The sequence below is a fragment of the Macaca thibetana genome, chromosome 18 (genome assembly GCF_024542745.1).
Source record: "Macaca thibetana thibetana isolate TM-01 chromosome 18, ASM2454274v1, whole genome shotgun sequence".
Lineage (NCBI taxonomy): Eukaryota > Metazoa > Chordata > Mammalia > Primates > Cercopithecidae > Macaca > Macaca thibetana.
In genome coordinates, this window is record NC_065595.1 from 30,561,991 (window position 1) to 30,579,207 (window position 17,217).

The 17,217-nt window shown below is 42.5% G+C and overlaps 1 protein-coding gene across 3 annotated transcripts in view; it reads left to right on the forward strand.

Moving 5' to 3' along the window:
- The window catches only part of MYO5B (myosin VB), a 393,467-nt gene that overhangs the window by 134,854 nt on the left and 241,396 nt on the right, over positions 1-17,217 (forward strand). For all 3 annotated transcript variants that reach the window (XM_050767677.1, XM_050767678.1, XM_050767680.1), the window contains exon 2: positions 14,192-14,302. In XM_050767677.1, the coding sequence (XP_050623634.1) occupies positions 14,192-14,302 (111 nt within the window). The remainder of the gene's footprint in view (positions 1-14,191; positions 14,303-17,217) is intronic.

The following is a 17,217-nucleotide window of genomic DNA, read 5'->3' on the forward strand; positions in this document are numbered from 1 at the left end:
ATCCACCATGATCAAGTGGGCTTCATCCCTGGGATGCAAGGCTGGTTCAACATTCGCAAATCAATAAACATAATCCAGCATATAAACAGAACCAAAGACAAGAACCACATGATTATCTCAATAGATGCAGAAAAGGCTTTTGACAAAATTCAACAGCCCTTCATGCTAAAAACGCTCAATAAATTCGGTATTGATGGAACGTACCTCAAAATAATAAGAGCTATTTATGACAAACCCACAGCCAATATCATACTGAATGGGCAAAAACTGGAAGCATTCTCTTTGAAAACTGGCACAAGACAGGGATGCCCTCTCTCACCACTCCTATTCAACATAGTGTTGGAAGTTCTGGCTAGGACAATTAGGCAAGAGAAAGAAATCAAGGGTATTCAGTTAGGAAAAGAAGAAGTCAAACTGTCCCTGTTTGCAGATGACATGAATGTATATTTAGAAAACCCCATTGTCTCAGCCCAAAATCTCCTTAAGCTGATAAGCAACTTCAGCACAGTCTCAGGATACAAAATTAATGTGCAAAAATCACAAGCATTCTTATACACCAGTAACAGACAGAGAGAGAGCCAAATCAGGAATGAACTTCCATTCACAATTGCTTCAAAGAGAATCAAATACCTAGGAATCCAACTTACAAGGGATGTAAAGGACCTCTTCAAGGAGAACTACAAACCACTGCTCAGTGAAATCAAAGAGGACACAAACAAATGGAAGAACATACCATGCTGATGGATAGGAAGAATCAATATCGTGAAAATGGCCATACTGCCCAAGGTAATTTATAGATTCAATGCCATCCCCATCAAGCTACCAATGAGTTTCTTCACAGAATTGGAAAAAACTGCTTTAAAGTTCATATGGAACCAAAAAAGAGCCCGCATCTCCAAGACAATCCTAAGTCAAAAGAACAAAGCTGGAGGCATCACGCTACCTGACTTCAAACTATACTACAAGGCTACAGTAACCAAAACAGCATGGTACTGGTACCAAAACAGAGATATAGACCAATGGAACAGAACAGAGTCCTCAGAAATAATACCACACATCTACAGCCATCTGATCTTTGACAAACCTGAGAGAAACAAGAAATGGGGAAAGGATTCCCTATTTAATAAATGGTGCTGGGAAAATTGGCTAGCCATAAGTAGAAAGCTGAAACTGGATCCATTCCTTACTCCTTATACGAAAATTAATTCAAGATGGATTAGAGACTTAAATGTTAGACCTAATACCATAAAAATCCTAGAGGAAAACCTAGGTAGTACCATTCAGGACATAGGCATGGGCAAAGACTTCATGTCTAAAACACCAAAAGGAACGGCAGCAAAAGCCAAAATTGACAAATGGGATCTCATTAAATTAAAGAGCTTCTGCACAGCAAAAGAAACTACCATCAGAGTGAACAGGCAACCTACAGAATGGGAGAACATTTTTGCAATCTACTCATCTGACAAAGGGCTAATATCCAGAACCTACAAAGAACTCAAACAAATTTACAAGAAAAAAACAAACAACCCCATCAAAAAGTGGGCAAAGGATATGAACAGACATTTCTCAAAAGAAGACATTCATACAGCCAACAGACACACGAAAAAATGCTCATCATCACTGGCCATCAGAGAAATGCAAATCAAAACCACAATGAGATACCATCTCACACCAGTTAGAATGGCGATCATTAAAAAGTCAGGAAACAACAGGTGCTGGAGAGGATGTGGAGAAATAGGAACACTTTTACACTGTTGGTGGGATTGTAAACTAGTTCAACCATTATGGAAAACAGTATGGCGATTCCTCAAGGATCTAGAACTAGATGTACCATATGACCCAGCCATCCCATTACTGGGTATATACCCAAAGGATTATAAATTATGCTGCTATAAAGACACATGCACACGTATGTTTATTGCGGCACTATTCACAATAGCAAAGACTTGGAATCAACCCAAATGTCCATCAGTGACAGATTGGATTAAGAAAATGTGGCACATATACACCATGGAGTACTATGCAGCCATCAAAAAGGATGAGTTTGTGTCCTTTGTAGGGACATGGATGCAGCTGGAAACCATCATTCTTAGCAAACTATCACAAGAACAGAAAACCAAACACCGCATGTTCTCACTTATAGGTGGGAACTGAACAGTGAGATCACTTGGACTCAGGAAGGGGAACATCACACACCAGGGCCTATCATGGGGAGGGGGGAGGGGGGAAGGATTGCATTGGGAGTTATACCTGATGTAAATGATGAGTTGATGGGTGCAGCACACCAACATGGCACAAGTATACATATGTAACAAACCTGCACGTTATGCACATGTACCCTACAACTTAAAGTATAATAATAATAAATAAATAAATAAATAAATAAATAAAATAAAATAAAAAAGGGTGCATTTCAAGCAACCTCATCTCTGCTTCTCTCTTCCTAAACTCTATTAAGTCTTTTCTTATGAGGAACACAGAGTGTCAGGCCAGTTATCTTTAAAGTTGCAGACACAGTTTTCAACTGGACATGAAAGGACATTTCAGGATAAAGCTGCACCTGAATCTCTCTAAAACATGTTCATTTGGCCTAGAGGAGTTTGAGGTAGCTGTGGTCATCCTAGGGGATCTATGGTTATCCGACAGCTCTATTTGTTTGATATTAACACTAGATAGAGCTCTCCAGAGAATGATTCGGTTCCAAATAGGCAGGCCGTATTATAGATAGTGTCTGCTTAGTAATTCATCTCAAAAGCAGGTTGGAAATCTGAGGCATCTTTTTAAGGTCTTAGGGTAACAGTAATTTAAGCAGCAGATACCCACTTAACTTTCCTAGCTCGAAAGTCACAATTGGTTTCATGGCTGCTACTCAGTATGTGTGTTGATTTGGGAACATTTTTTCCTTTCTTCTGATATCCTAGAATTTTAGATGGTATTATTGTGCCATTTTGCTAATGTACCTAGGCTGAACATTTCTTCTCTATTCTTAGCATTAAACTTTTTCCATTCAACCCTCTTAAACAACAAATTAGCTCCATATTGCCTAATGCAATGAAAAAAGTTGGTAGACCTGGTTGATGATACATGAAATAATATATGAATAAAGAGGTTTCAAAACTTTATAAGTGTATTTCTACAGAAGTATGGTAGGAATGGCAGTTTAGCAATCGGGAGTGATACAAGTACCAAATAAAAGAAATATTCAGGGGCAGAGTTTCAAAGACAGTTTATTTGGGGATAGTGGTAGGACAAATGATGTCCATGATTTCCTTTCATTGTTAGTGCTCGTATGAGGACAAAGGAAAGGGACTGGAGTTATGCACATTGCAAGACTCAACTATCATACTGAGAATAATTCTTCCATATATACTCCATCTGTAAATCTGTTATTTTTATCATGTAGTTTTGACCATGTCCTTTCCCATGTTTGAAATTCATGTGTAGTTTTCCATTGCCTATAGAATACTTTAAAAAAATCTGTAATGTGACCCCTAAGAACCTACTGGATCTGGCTTCTGCACCTTTGCCAGTGTCATTCTGAGCCCCTTTCACCACTGTCCTCTGTGTCCAAACCACACTGGCCCTCTTTCAATTCCTTAGCAAGCCCTTCTCCTCGATGCCCCAGACTTGTCACACAGGTATCCTCTCAGCCTGGAAACCACTCCCTTCCATGTCTTGCCCAGCTACCTCCTTATCCATCTAGGATTCAGCTTGAATCATCTTCAGTGAGGCCTTTCCTGATGATCCACAGGGGTCGGGTCCCCTGTCACATGCTGTCAATGTTGGTGCTGTTGATGCAGTTATGACCATTGCAGGAGATTAGGTGCATGTAGTCTGGGATCCTTGAAGGGCCCTGTGATACGGTTTGGCTGTACCCCTCACCCAAGTCTCATCTTGAAGTGTAATCCCGCTACGTCAAGGGAGGGACCTGGTGGGAGGTGATTGGATCACGGGGGTGGTTTTCCCCATGCTACTTTCTATACAGTGAGTGAGTCCTCATGAGATCTGATGGTTTTATAAGTGGCAGTTTCCCCTGCACTTTTTCTTTTCCTGTCACTTTGTGAAGAAGGTGCTTACTGCTGCTTCACCTTCCACTGTGATTGTAAGTTTCCTGAGGCCTCCCTAGCCATGCAGAACTGAGTGAATGAAACCTCTTTCCTATATAAGTTACCCAGGCTCTGGTATTTCTTTATAGCAGTGTGAAAACAGACTAAGACATCATGTCTCCTCTTTACTGTGTCCAGCACCTCGCACAGTACCTGGCTGTTGTGCAGAGGTGTTCAGTAAATACTTGTAGAGGATTAGGTGAACTGGAGTCCATGCTCCAGTCTGTAAGCCTTGGTAGCCTATTAGGGACATAGAGGAGTTGAATGTTTATTGAACAGCTTCAAAGATAGGTATTTGAATAATTGGAGATGGGGGAGACTGACATGCTCCTGTGGAAGGAAAACTGAGAGCTCACTTGAGTCCCAAATGCAAGCATGTGAGGTGGGTAAGTTCTGAGATATGTCATCTCTTGAAGACAGAGTAAGGAAAAACCAACTCATGCACTCAAATACAAGGTACAGTTTCTCCCAAGTTATTTCTTAGGAAAGAGTGGTGCTCCTATGCTTTCTCTTAATTATTTTGGTCAATGAAGTGGTTTGCAGAAGAGAACTTAGCCTAAAATAACTTCTGTCAGTGCTTGCTTTGGTTGCTTAGAGAGGTCAAGTAATGGAACAGGTTTTTAAAAAGAAAAAAGAAGCAAACTTAGACTGCATAAATATTTATAGGGCTATGACCTGTCAGTAAGCGTTATGGTGATCATAAACTGTTAAGGTTGTTTCTCTGGGGAAAGCAATATACTGGTCTTTTATAGAGATGAGGATATAAATCCACTGGATGAAGATGAAAACAACTATCCTGTGATAGAATCAGATATGGATTTAAAAAGTTGGATTATGTCAATGAGCTTTTAAAATGAAGGTGGTATGCTCTGGAAAACTATCTTAAGTGACTTAATGATTTTTAATATGACAGTTGATTGCTTAATTCATATACTTGATTGTTGTGTTTAGGGAGCATTGAGAGTCTAGGAGCTGAATTATGGAAGTAGGATTTTAACAGTTTTAGCTACTTGATTGGATCTGGACATATCCTTTAGCTGCATGATATGCACTAGCTTTGAGGAAATCTTTTTTAGTTTTTTTGGCAAGCAGGTTAAATGGATTCTGCATTGCAGCCTTAAAAAGTTGACTTACTGTGGACACACCCCTTTTTAAATAGGAGCTCTCAGTGATCTTGCCACTTAGGCCAGTAGATCATTCACAGTCTCCAAAGAATGTTCCCTTGTGCTCAATTCAGACTCAAGGATTTACACTCCAAGTTCATTGGAAGTGGACATGCAGAAGGTACTAAACTGATATGTCTGTTGTCCAAGTAGATCGTGGGAAGTCTTGAAGTGAGAGTATTACCACACTGCTTGATAGGTATTTCTAAGCCTCCGCTATCACTGCTTCCCTCACCAACAAGTATACTACTGGTATACACCAGCTGGATAAAATGACTCCTCAGTGTTCCTCATACACCAAACGCTTCCCATCTTGTCAATTCATCACTTGAGAACACACTGCTTACTCTGTTAAACTACATTTGCAGGGCAGTAAACAGGTAAATTTTGCCTTCATCAGTCACATGGAGACTAGATTCTTTATTAGCTTCAAATACAGATATAGAATGTGTGATAGAGAAGATGGAATTGTGACTGACACAATGAGGTATCACAGAAAGTTGACTCTTTTCTCAAGAAACTGGGTTGAGATGATATGATACCTATAGCATTTGGATTTGCCTTTTGGTTATAATTGACTTTTGTTTCATTTAAATGGTAGGGAATGTTGAATGTTGTTATAATCATGCTATGTGACTATGCAGTTACCACATCAGAGTGACTTTCTTCTCTGCTTTTTTCTCCTCTCCCCCCACGTTCTCAGTGGCTCTCTGCTGTCCCCATCTGTGTGTGTATTATGTTATAGTTCTTTCTCCCAGTGCTCTGCTTACCCTGGTTCTCTGTCATTTAAGAAAAACAGCAGCAAGATAGGGAGGCATCTGGGTGGGACTTGGGAATCTACCTAATTGGCTCAGAAATCATACCTTAATTTTTAGTTATGTAGGGGCTCTGGACAAACAGGACATTTACATGTAATTCCTTGTGGCTCTAAATTACAGGGAGCTTTCCAGTGGAAAGCATTTGGGGAAAGGGGAAGGTTATTACTGGATCAGAAAGCCTTTAATGGAAGTGAGTAAATGGAAATTCAGAAGCATGACTCGCCGCTGGGGGAGGAGGAATTAACTCAGGAAATAATCTGGAAGCACTGAGGTTCTCTGTTCCCATGACACTTATATGCGCATGGTTCTGTTGGGATTATTTGGCTATCTGTGTGTTCCTGGAGGGAGTTCTCTCTGGTTTTATTCCCTCCCAGGGCCTGAGTCCTGCGATAGTAAGAACTACTAAACACTTAAAATGTGCCAGATACTGGGCCAAATATTTTGTATACATTATTTAATCGTAACCACCCTGGTGCAGAAGACATTTCCACCAGATGAGGAAATGCCTTCTGAGGAAGCCCAGCCTCAGACGTGTAGACCCTTACCTGATAATGGGAGTGGGGTCTAGCACCCTATATCTGACTCTTCACCTCCTTGCTCTTCTGTCTCCCATAGTGGGAACCCACCCAATAAATGTGAAGGTAAGATGACCAACAGCATACCAGTGGGAATGTTCTTGATTTGGGCTCCCCAAATTTGCAGGACTAATCACCACCACTGGTTTCAGAATGTGGTGTCTGGGTCCATGAACACTCCTTCAGACAGTGGTACCTGTAGAAATGATTGTGAGAAGCTCTACTTGGAGGGGGTGCAAGGCTTAGTCTTTATCTTCTAAATTCTTACCTTGCAAAAGAGTGGAGTGTGACCCACTTCTTGCAAGCACAGTTAGGTAAGGTGTTTTCATAGTTCCTACAACACAGCAGTATCCTTCCAGGTACCAAGCCACTTGGGAAACTGCTGTTTTGCTGGTGTTAAATGAAACTATTAGTTTAGAAATGTTTTTTCTTCCTTCTTTCTTCTGAACAGACCAGTGTTCTTGTTCTTGGTCCCCTAATCACAGGAATGGACAGGGAGTTTATACTGCCAGCTATCAAGTTAGGCTGTGGGGTCCTTTGTCCATTCCCAGGGAACTCTGCCAAGACTACTCTGTTTCTGGTCAAGGCTTTGTTGCAACTGAAACTTCAGCCTGCCTGATGCTTAATGCTGAAACTACCTGTGGCTTAACTTGGTGTGTCGTTGTTAATGGGCATTTGTACTTTTTTTTTCATATGTAATTACAAATCACTTTACCTGTAGAAAATACATGCTCAGCAGGACTCTGGGCTGCTGTAAGCAAATCAATATTTCTCCAGGAGTGGGGTAGACAGTGGAGGACTTACAGCCTGAGGTCTTTTCTCCAGGCCTGCTTTTGACTAAGCTCTTGGCAACTTGGGCAAATTATTCAGTACTTTTAACCCGCAGGTTTCTCCTGTACAAAAGAGAAGTGATAACTCTGCTCATCCTAACTCAGTTTTGAAACTAAGTTGAAATGATGCAAATACTTAAGATTACTTATGTTAGTAGGAGGGGATGGAAGTAGCATTATTATTAATTCCAGGGAGTGCAGGTTTCAAATGTCCCTGTTCTCTTTTCCCTGAAGGTCCATCTTGGCACCTGGGGTTCACTCTGAGATAGGAGTTTGAATTCTGACAGTGCATTCATCACGTGGGAAGTTTTTAAAAAATACAGTGTTTGGGCCCTACCCCCCGAGATTTAATTATTCAAGTGTGGGATATGGGTGTTAGTGGTTTTGTTTTTTAAAGATCTGAAGATCTGCGGATAATTGTTATATGCCAGCCAGCATTGAGAATCACTTCTCTCAGGTTTTTGGAGTAGAAGTAGGTATTGATTTTTAAGGTAAGGCATGGCTACCCATGTATTATGACCTACAGGACATCTAAACGATCCCAGTAACATGGACCACATTAGGTTTCTTATTTTCCTTTTCTCATTTTCTAATTCTATCCAAAATCCCATCAGGATTTCTAGACAAAACTGTATAGTAATATCACCATCATCATCATCATTGCCTAATACTTACGTGCTTTAATAGTTGGCTCTCATTTAATTGTGAGAACACTTCACGAGGTAGATACAACTTTTACCTGTTGTTCAGCTAAGGAAACTGAGGCTCAGACCCATTCATCAACTTACACAAGCTATTAAGTGGTGGTTAGAATTCCTTCTCAAAGCTATCTGACTCTAGAACCCACACACTTGACCACAGTGCTATACTGCCTGATAATTCATATACATGGGTAAATGCTGTGCTCCTCTGAACACTGTATTTGCCTTTTAGCTGGGGCTTTTTGGGAAAGAGTTCTTTAGCTCTGGGGAAATAATCTGCAAGCTGGAGTTTAATGTTTAACCACAGACTGGTGGGGAGAGACCTGTAGCACATGAGGGTCTGTGATACCCTTCAAATCTGTTACCCAGTCAGCCACACAGAATTACATTTTCAACTTGTTTGCATATTGAATTCATCAGGGGAGCTTCAGAAAACACTACCTGGTTCCCACCCCCAGAGACTGTTAAAAGTACGATGGGGTGTTGCCTGGCATGGGAATTTGTGAAAGCTCCCTAGGTGGTTCTGATGTGTAGTCAGGATTGAGGCTCTTGTCATAGATGGCCACTCCCTCCAGCCGCGTATGTAGGAGAACAGCTGCTGGAGCTGGCCCTGCAGTGGACGAAAGGAACAGAGGGTTGGAGAATAGCTTGGTACTAATGCATTTACATTTGATGTAGGCATCTGCCTTCTCTAGGAAATATGTGGGGCTCTTTTCAAAAGAACTTTCCAAAAATCACAAGCTTTTCTTTGATAATTAGGTCAGACTTGCTCTTTTATTTACTTTGATATGATGGAATTAAGTGTTGTTAAAATAGGATAGTGACAAATTGAGTGGCATGGTAATTGGGTTGTATGAGTGAATTTGTCTGTCTTACAGTCTGTTGGCTTACAGTAAATCTGGTAGAGGTCAGATTTGTTTGAAGACATTCCTTGAAGGTGAGAAAAAATTAAGAGGCAACACAGATCCTTGGTTCTAGGGAGTTTGTCTGGCTCATAAAATAATGGCTTTCTGTGAAAATATTTTACTGCTTTTTCATAGACTTGTAATGAGAACTGATGCCAGGAGAGAGCGTGTACAGGATACTGTTTGCATTCTCTACAACCAGAACAGTGTGTGTGTGTGTGTGTGTGTTTAAACTGAGAAAAAATTTACATAATATAAAACTAACCATTTTAAAGTGAATAATTTGGCATTTAGTACATTCAGCGTTTTGCAACCACTATCTCTGTCTGGTTACCAAAACACTTTCATTGCTCCAAAAAGAAACCCTTCCCCTCCGAATCTTTCCATCTCCAAAGCTCAGATCACATCTGCCTTCCTCAGGTCTTTCCCAGCTACTGTAGTCTTGTCTCTCCCTTCTTAGTTCACGTGTCTGTTTCTTGGCCATATATTTTATACTCATCATATACTGCTTTGTACTTGATTACAGAAGTAATGCGTCTTCCTTGAGGTGGTGGGTTGGCGGGGTTGTTCGCAAAGCCAGCATGTAAGGCAAAATTTGATTATGGTTAAAATTTCTCTTGGAAGATCTATAAATTTCTCATTATAGGCAGGATGAATGACATTGGGTAAACCGCCCTGCTCAGTAATTTATAGACACTTTAAGCTGAGAATCCATAAAGTAAGATAAAAGTGAGGAGGCCAAGCGGGGAGGTGGCAGCTGTGAACCATCCTGCACAGAACAGAGGGTTCATTCACTTCATTCTGATTTAACAATGAACTGCTGTAATCTCAATGTGTGTCCATGTGTCTTTATTGCAGAGATTGACCAGACACATATCTTGTGTCCAAATATTTACTAGATTTGCGTCTAAAGTTTGCTTTATCAGATCTGCATATAGAAAATCCTTTTAAACGTCATGCAAGAATTTGGCTACCAACTTTCTCTCTAACAAAGTCGGCATTAACTTGTTTCCCCCTCTCTCCCTGTCTTCCTTCTCTCCACTGGATAGATGTTACTCTCCCTAGGAGTTGGTCACATCACCCCATTAGGGCATATTTTTATGTGAGTTATCGACCCAACTAGATATACGTCCCTTAGGTTCAGGAGCTAGATCTCCGTGTTCGTACTTGGTTACATGGTACTTATCACAATGTGTTTTAGGTATAAACCAGGTGCCCCATGAATGAACATTCTCTGTTCACTGATTCCTGTACTCAGCATGAACATTTAGTGAGCATCTGTTCCATGCCAGGGTGTGCTAGATCACAGGGATACAAAGATGCCCAACAGTAGATTTGAAAGACCTTGCTGTAATGAGATGAAACTAATGTGAAAGAAATGACTGCAAAACCAGAAGGAAAGCTAATCATAGAAGAATTTATAGTGGCAGGTTACAGTTGGGTAGGGCTAACTCTATGGGTAACAGGGAAGGAAGTTATCGGTGAGGAGATGGTGCTGGAAGTTGGACCCTGCCCACATGGACAAGTGAGGAAGGGCACTGTGGCCTGAGGAAATAGTAAGTACAAGGACAGAGGTTGGCATGCTTTCCTGTAAAGGATCAGAGAGTAAACATTTCTCTGTGTGTGTGTGTGTGTGTGTGTGTTTTCTCTGAGGCAGAGTCTTGCTCTGTCACCCAGGCTGGAGTGCAGTGATACGATCTCTGCTGACGCAACCTCTGCCTCCCAGACTCAAGCAATTCTCCTGCTTCAGCCTCCCGAGTAGCTGGGATTACAGGCACCCACCACCATGCATGACTAATTTTTGTAATTTTAGTAGAGATGGGGTTTTGCCGTGTTGGCCAGGCTGGTTTCGAACTCCTGAGCTCAAATGATCTGCCCACCTCGACTTCCCAAAGTGCTGGGATTACAGGTGTGAGCCATTGTGCCTGGCCTACTATGTTTTTTAAATGGCTTTGAACCATAGGGTCTCTGTCATTACTTTTTGTTTTTTGAGACAGAGTCTCATTTTGTTGTCCAGGCTGGAGTGCAGTGGCACAATCATAGCTCACTGTAACCTTGAGCTTCTTGGCTCCAGGGACCCTCATGCCTCAGCCTTCTGAATAGCTAGGACTACAAGCATGTACCACCACATCTGGCTTTTTTTTTCTTTTTTTTTCTTTTAAGTTTTGTAGAGACAGGGTCTTGCTATGTTGCCCAGGCCAGTCTCAAACTCCTATCCTCAAATGATCTTCCTGCCTCTGCTCCCAAAATTCTAGAATGATAGGCATGAACCACTGTACCTGGCCTTCAATCCTAGCATTAAAATGTGAAAGTATTACATAGATAATATATCAATGAATGAATGAATGTGGCTGTGTTCCCAGGAAACTTGATTTATGGGCATCAGAATTTGACTTTCATGTAATTTTTTTCATGTTACGTGAATATCCTTCTTTTGAGCTTTTTTCAACAATTCTTAACTCATGGGCTGTACAAAAACAGGCAACACAGGCAGTGTGCTAGATTTGTCCCACAACTGTAGTTTGCTGATGTATTCTCAAAGGCGGGAAGAGTGAGATGATGTTGCAGTAATGGAAGAGTAAGCAGTTAGTATGAGGATTCTGATACAGTGAGTCTGGGGGAAGCTGAAATTCTACGCTTATAACCTGCTCCTAGGTGATGACGATGCTGAAGTCCTCACTTGGAGGAGCAAAGAGCTAAAGTAACATTGGAGTCCCACTGTGCCCCTTATGTTGTGGTAGTTTTTGTGGGTGTGGGACAACATGAGAAGCCAATTGTATGCCTACCAGGTGTTCTCAGTCTCTTTAGAGAGATTTATATAACTAGAAAGGTACATGAACTCCCCTACAATAAAAGTTGAGATTGAGCCAGGCAATGAGATTCTTCAGTGCTAGATGCAACTAACCACTCCATGAGTGGCATATGGGCCACAGGGTGATGGCCATCAGAGTCCTTGGCTGAGCTGGGACTGGGCTCCCTGGCTTCCAGGATCTACACAACATCACCTCCGTTCAGTTCCTATTGGGATTTTCCTGTTCCTTTCTGGTTATTCCTCATTCTGTTATCTTGAGCCATTCCTGACATGATTTACACGGAGTGGAGACTTTGCTTTAGGTAAAATTTCTTGGGTGTGCTGGCTGAAGGGGGAGTCTCAGGAGTGGAACTCAGTGATGAGAGAGCTGTGGTGAGGCTGAAGGATGGGCACTCACGTGAAGCTTAGGGACAGGAGCTTACAGGTCATCACAGCTGGATGGATGGTGGGCTTAAACGATAGTGGAGAAAGTGAGGACACCTGGGGGTAGAAGAAATGTTGACAGTTAAGGTCAGCAAATGCTCCGAAAGTTTTCTCTGGAGGTATCTCAGAACCTTCTTTATATTTTACTCGGGAGCTCTCAGATGCTATAAAGCTCTTTGTTATTATAAAGCTCTATATTATTTTACTATAAAGATATGGCAATATCTTGCCATAAGGCAGCAAGCTCAAGAAGCAGGAAGAAGGTTAAGATTCTGTGAATTTGTTTCTTAGTAATGAAACAGATGACTTTGGCTTGTACCCTGAGTTGGGATGTCAAGGATGCAAAGTGGTCGATGTTTGCTTTCTCATTGACTGGTATTCTGATTCTATTGCCTTACAACTTTCACTGCTCCATAGTGAATTAGAGGCAAGTGTAGGAGGGGTCAGGATCTTGCTTTTAAAAGAAAAAAAGGCCTCTGATTACCTGGAGGAAAACACTGCTTTGAAAAAAAAAAAAAAAAAAAGGACCAAAATAAAGCCATCTGGCTGCATGTGCACAGTTAACAGACTGGCCCAGGGTCTGTGCTCAGCTGTCACTCCAGGAGTGAAGTGGATGATGCTGACCCAAGCACATGTTCTGGTTGAGCTTTTGGTCAAAAGAACCATTTATTTCAGGTTTCCTGATAATATTCTGTGGCCAAGAAGCCAGATGTATGTGTGTGTGCCTGTACACTGACAGCTTCTACAGAAAATAGGCCCTGTGGAAGTTGCCTACCTATGAGATGAAAATGCAGAAATTCTGACAGCTGTGCGGTGGGATGCCAGGAGATCCAGATGCTGCCATTCAGTACTTGTTAGTGTCTCTGGGAACTTTTATGTCACCTCAGATCCTGACTGAGGTGGTCTGAGGTACAGCCAAGAATTAATATTTTCCAGGCTCCCCAGGTGATTCTGACTGCAAACAGGGCTGGGAACCCCCTAGTTATGTTGAGAATGTGCTGGGCAAGTCACTGACAGTTAATCCTGTATCACTGCTTTACCAAGGGCTGTGTTCTTTCCTGCCTGAACTTGGCCCTATTCAATGACTTTATCTGCAAATCAGGATAGCTGCTTGGGGAGGGTGAGTGAAAGTTTTGGGTTTGTGGCTTAAAGAATGGACAAATAGGCCGGGCATGGTGGCTCCTGTCTGTCATCCCAACACTTTGGGAGGCTGAGATGGGAGGATCACAGGAGTTGGAGGCTGCAGTGACCTGTGATCACACCACTGCATGCTAGCCCGGATAACAGAGTGAGACCGCATCTGAAAAAAAGAAAAGGAGTGGACAGATAAATTGAGGTGGCTGACAACTTGAGGACACTTAAATGCACTTTCCATTTCCTGACCACTGTCTTTCACTTCTGCAGGAAAATGACTGTCTCTGAATGCAGAATATCAGAGCAGAGATTCCCAAGCTTTGAACATTTGCTGTACTGTCTTGGCTTTTGCCTGTGCTGTTTTGTTTGTAGCCTGCTAAATAACTCCCTCTGACATTGCTATTTTGTAACACCCTTTGAGATATGGTGCAATATCTAGTGTATATAAACAAATGCAGGCTCAGCAGTCTCTTGGGTAGAATTTTGATTTCATTGATCTGCAGCGTTCTTTTAACATCTAAAAGGTGCCTTCTGCTACCAGTCCTGTGAGTTGTTCCCGTTATCATGATATTGGATCACGTTGTGTCCTGAAATGAGAAGGTGGGGAGATGCATGCAGATAGCTTTAGAAGTTCTCCTGATGGGCCCTTTCTAGGTAGTGACACACATTTAGAAATCTGAGAGCTTTGTTCTGTATCTAAGTTTCTTCTGTTTTAATCTTTCAGTGCACAAGGGTCTGGATCCCTGACCCTGATGAGGTATGGCGCTCAGCTGAGTTAACCAAGGACTACAAAGAAGGAGACAAGAGCCTGCAGCTCAGACTGGAAGATGAAACGGTAAGAGCGAGTCCTGGGCAGAGGGTGGGGGGAGCTCAGGAGTGCAAGGAACAGGAGTAGATAGTACATTGTGGGCTGGAGTTTTTCCTGGATATTGGAACTCCTGAGCCCTTGGATTCTTTCTTGTTGCTATTTGATGTATGTGAAAGTGCTAAGCCAGGAAGCCGCTCTATGGATGTCACACAAAAAATAAGTGCTTATTGGGGTTAGCAGCTGAGAGATCATTGGTGGTCAAGGCAGGAATCTTCTCAGTGGAGTGGAGGGAACAGGAGGTTGAGACCTCACTGGGAAGTGAGGGAGAGGAGCTGCTACAAGGGTCCCTGCAGGGCACAGTGGTTGGAGCCAGCCTGCCTGGGTTGGGATCCTGGCTCAGCCATCCCTAGCTTTGTGACCTTACATCAGTTCTCAATCTTTCTGTGCCTGTTACTTCATCTGTAAAATGGGAGTGCTAGTTTATCTAGGGCTGTTTTGAGAATAAGATGGGTTAATACGTGGCAAATACTTAAAATAGTGCCTGGCACATAAGTGCTCCCTATGTGTTAGCTGCTGTAGTGAGCATTTTTTATTTTTTGACCTTCGGGCTGTTTCTTTCAAGTGGAAGACAAGGTAGTAACTATGAAATTCTATTCCTCCTGATATGTCTGATTTAGTTTACCTTCTCATGAGCCTTTTGTGACCACTGCCTCTGCAACTGTTGCATTTCACAAATAACGGATGCTCACCCTATATGCTGTGCCAGGTCCCAGGGGCAGATGGGTGAAGGCCATGCTGTTTCAGATAGCTCAGTGCTAAAGGGGAGCAGTGAACATGAATACGAAAGTGAGACAAAGTATTATGATAAATGGCAGTAGGCATGGAAGTGAGTGCAGGAGGTATAGGAGAGAAAAGGAACCCACTCTTTTTAAAGAGATGGGATCTCTCTGTGTTGCCCAGGTGGGCCTCAAACTCCTGGGTTCAAGTGATCCTCTTCCTGCCTCAGCCCCCGGAGGAGCTGGGTGGGACTCCTCTTGAGGAGAGGGGGTTTTGAGAAGGAGCTGGACATGGAAGATTCAGGGTGCAGTGACCAGGAGTAGAGTGTCCCAGGCAGGAACTGTGTGTGCCAAAGTCCTGAGACCTTGTCGTGTTCCAGGAAAGGGAAGGAGGCCAGTGCATCTGGGAGCTGTCAGGGAAGGGATGGTTGGGTGGCTTCAGCCTGAGGATGCAGGCAGAAGTAGTTCATGCAGCTTTACCGTGGGGGAGACGACTGGGAGAAAAATAGGTTTGGAACAAAATGGTTGGTAACAAATTAAGAATCGACTTTGGGATGGATTGAGTTTGGGCTGCAGAACAGACATTGCTTGGAGAAAAGGTTTGGGTTGGAGAGACTATTTCCTCTCTGAATGGCAACAGCACTACAAGTGTGTACCATATCCTCTGTCCTTTGATCATTTCCTGCCTATTATTGGTCTTGTCTCCTTTTCTAGATGGTTGGTGATTAACTTGTTGATTGAACATCCTACCACTAACTTCTGTTTTGTATCAACTTAAGCATACCACTTGGTAAACCTGGAACATGAGCTTGTTAGAAAACGTCTGTACCGAGGTATACATCCCTCACATTCCTCTTCCTAGTAGGCAGCATTTGCTAGCCACCTCTTGCTTTTGAGATGACAAGCACAACTCCCAACAGATGGAATTATGTTTACCATGTTGAATAACTTCCCACCCCACGCCGGGGGAAAAAAAATGAAATTAGTCCACCCACTTGAGTGGTATATCTTCTACTCTACTCCAGCAGATTTCATTTCAGTTGATCTTTTCTAGTGGGTGGGTGTTTTTAAAAAGTTGTACAGAGGTAGTGAGGAATGATCTGCCATGTTGCTAAAACAGAGCAGATGCTCACCCACCCTGCTGAAAATGAATTTGGCCCTGCATGACTAATCCTGGCAGCTGCCCAGACCCCATCCCCTCCTTCCCCTGCTGCAAGGCCGAGCAGCATGTAATTGGAAGGGAAGCCTGGCGCTGGAGATTAGCAGCTCTCAAGAAATAATGGGCTCTGAACATCTGAGTCTGTCCAGGTTGCTCATGGGCAGTGGCTTGTCCACAGCTAGCTCTGAGCTATCATTACGAGTGACTTGGCGGAGCTGTGGACTAGAGGCCAGGAGCACAGAAATTACGTGGCCAGACTTTGAATGCTTGCAGAGAGTCTCCTCTGAAGCTGAAATTATCCATGGTGTACTATGCTGGCTGGAAAATCTGCCCCAGCAGCCTCTTCCAACCAACCTCGTGCATCCTCCCTCCTCCTGAAGTTCAGTAGTGTGGGTTTCACTGCATCAGCAAAGGATTAACATCAGTTAGATTCTCTTCCAGAAAGACAATGATGTTCCTGACCTCTAACTTATAATAGGACCTTCTGCCTACTTGCTAACTTGTCCCCTCTTCAAGACAGTCAAGCTTCTATCTGTGCCTCTAAAAGATTTTTTCATTCTTTCTTTTGCTCATCCATGCATTCATTCATTTCTATCGTAGTAAAATATATGTAGCATAAAATTTACCATGCTAACCATTTTTAAGTGTAAAATTCAGTGGCAGTCAGCAGCAACTCAGTGGTATTCACATTGTGTAACCATCACCACTATCCTTCTTCAGAACTCTTCCTCTTATACAACTGAAACTTGGTCCCCCTTAAACACCAACTTCCCAATCTCTTCTCCCCTCACAGCACCTGGAAAACTCCATTCTACTTTCTGAGTTTGATGATCCCAGGTACCTCATAGAAGTGGAATCATACAGTATTTGTCCTTTTGTGTCTGTCTTATTTCACCTGGCATAGTATGTTTCATATTGAAGTCAACAAGATGATAAACTTCTTGGGGGAATAGCATCTTTTTCTCCCCAGAGCCGTGATGGGTACAAGATATCTAGGCATGCCAACT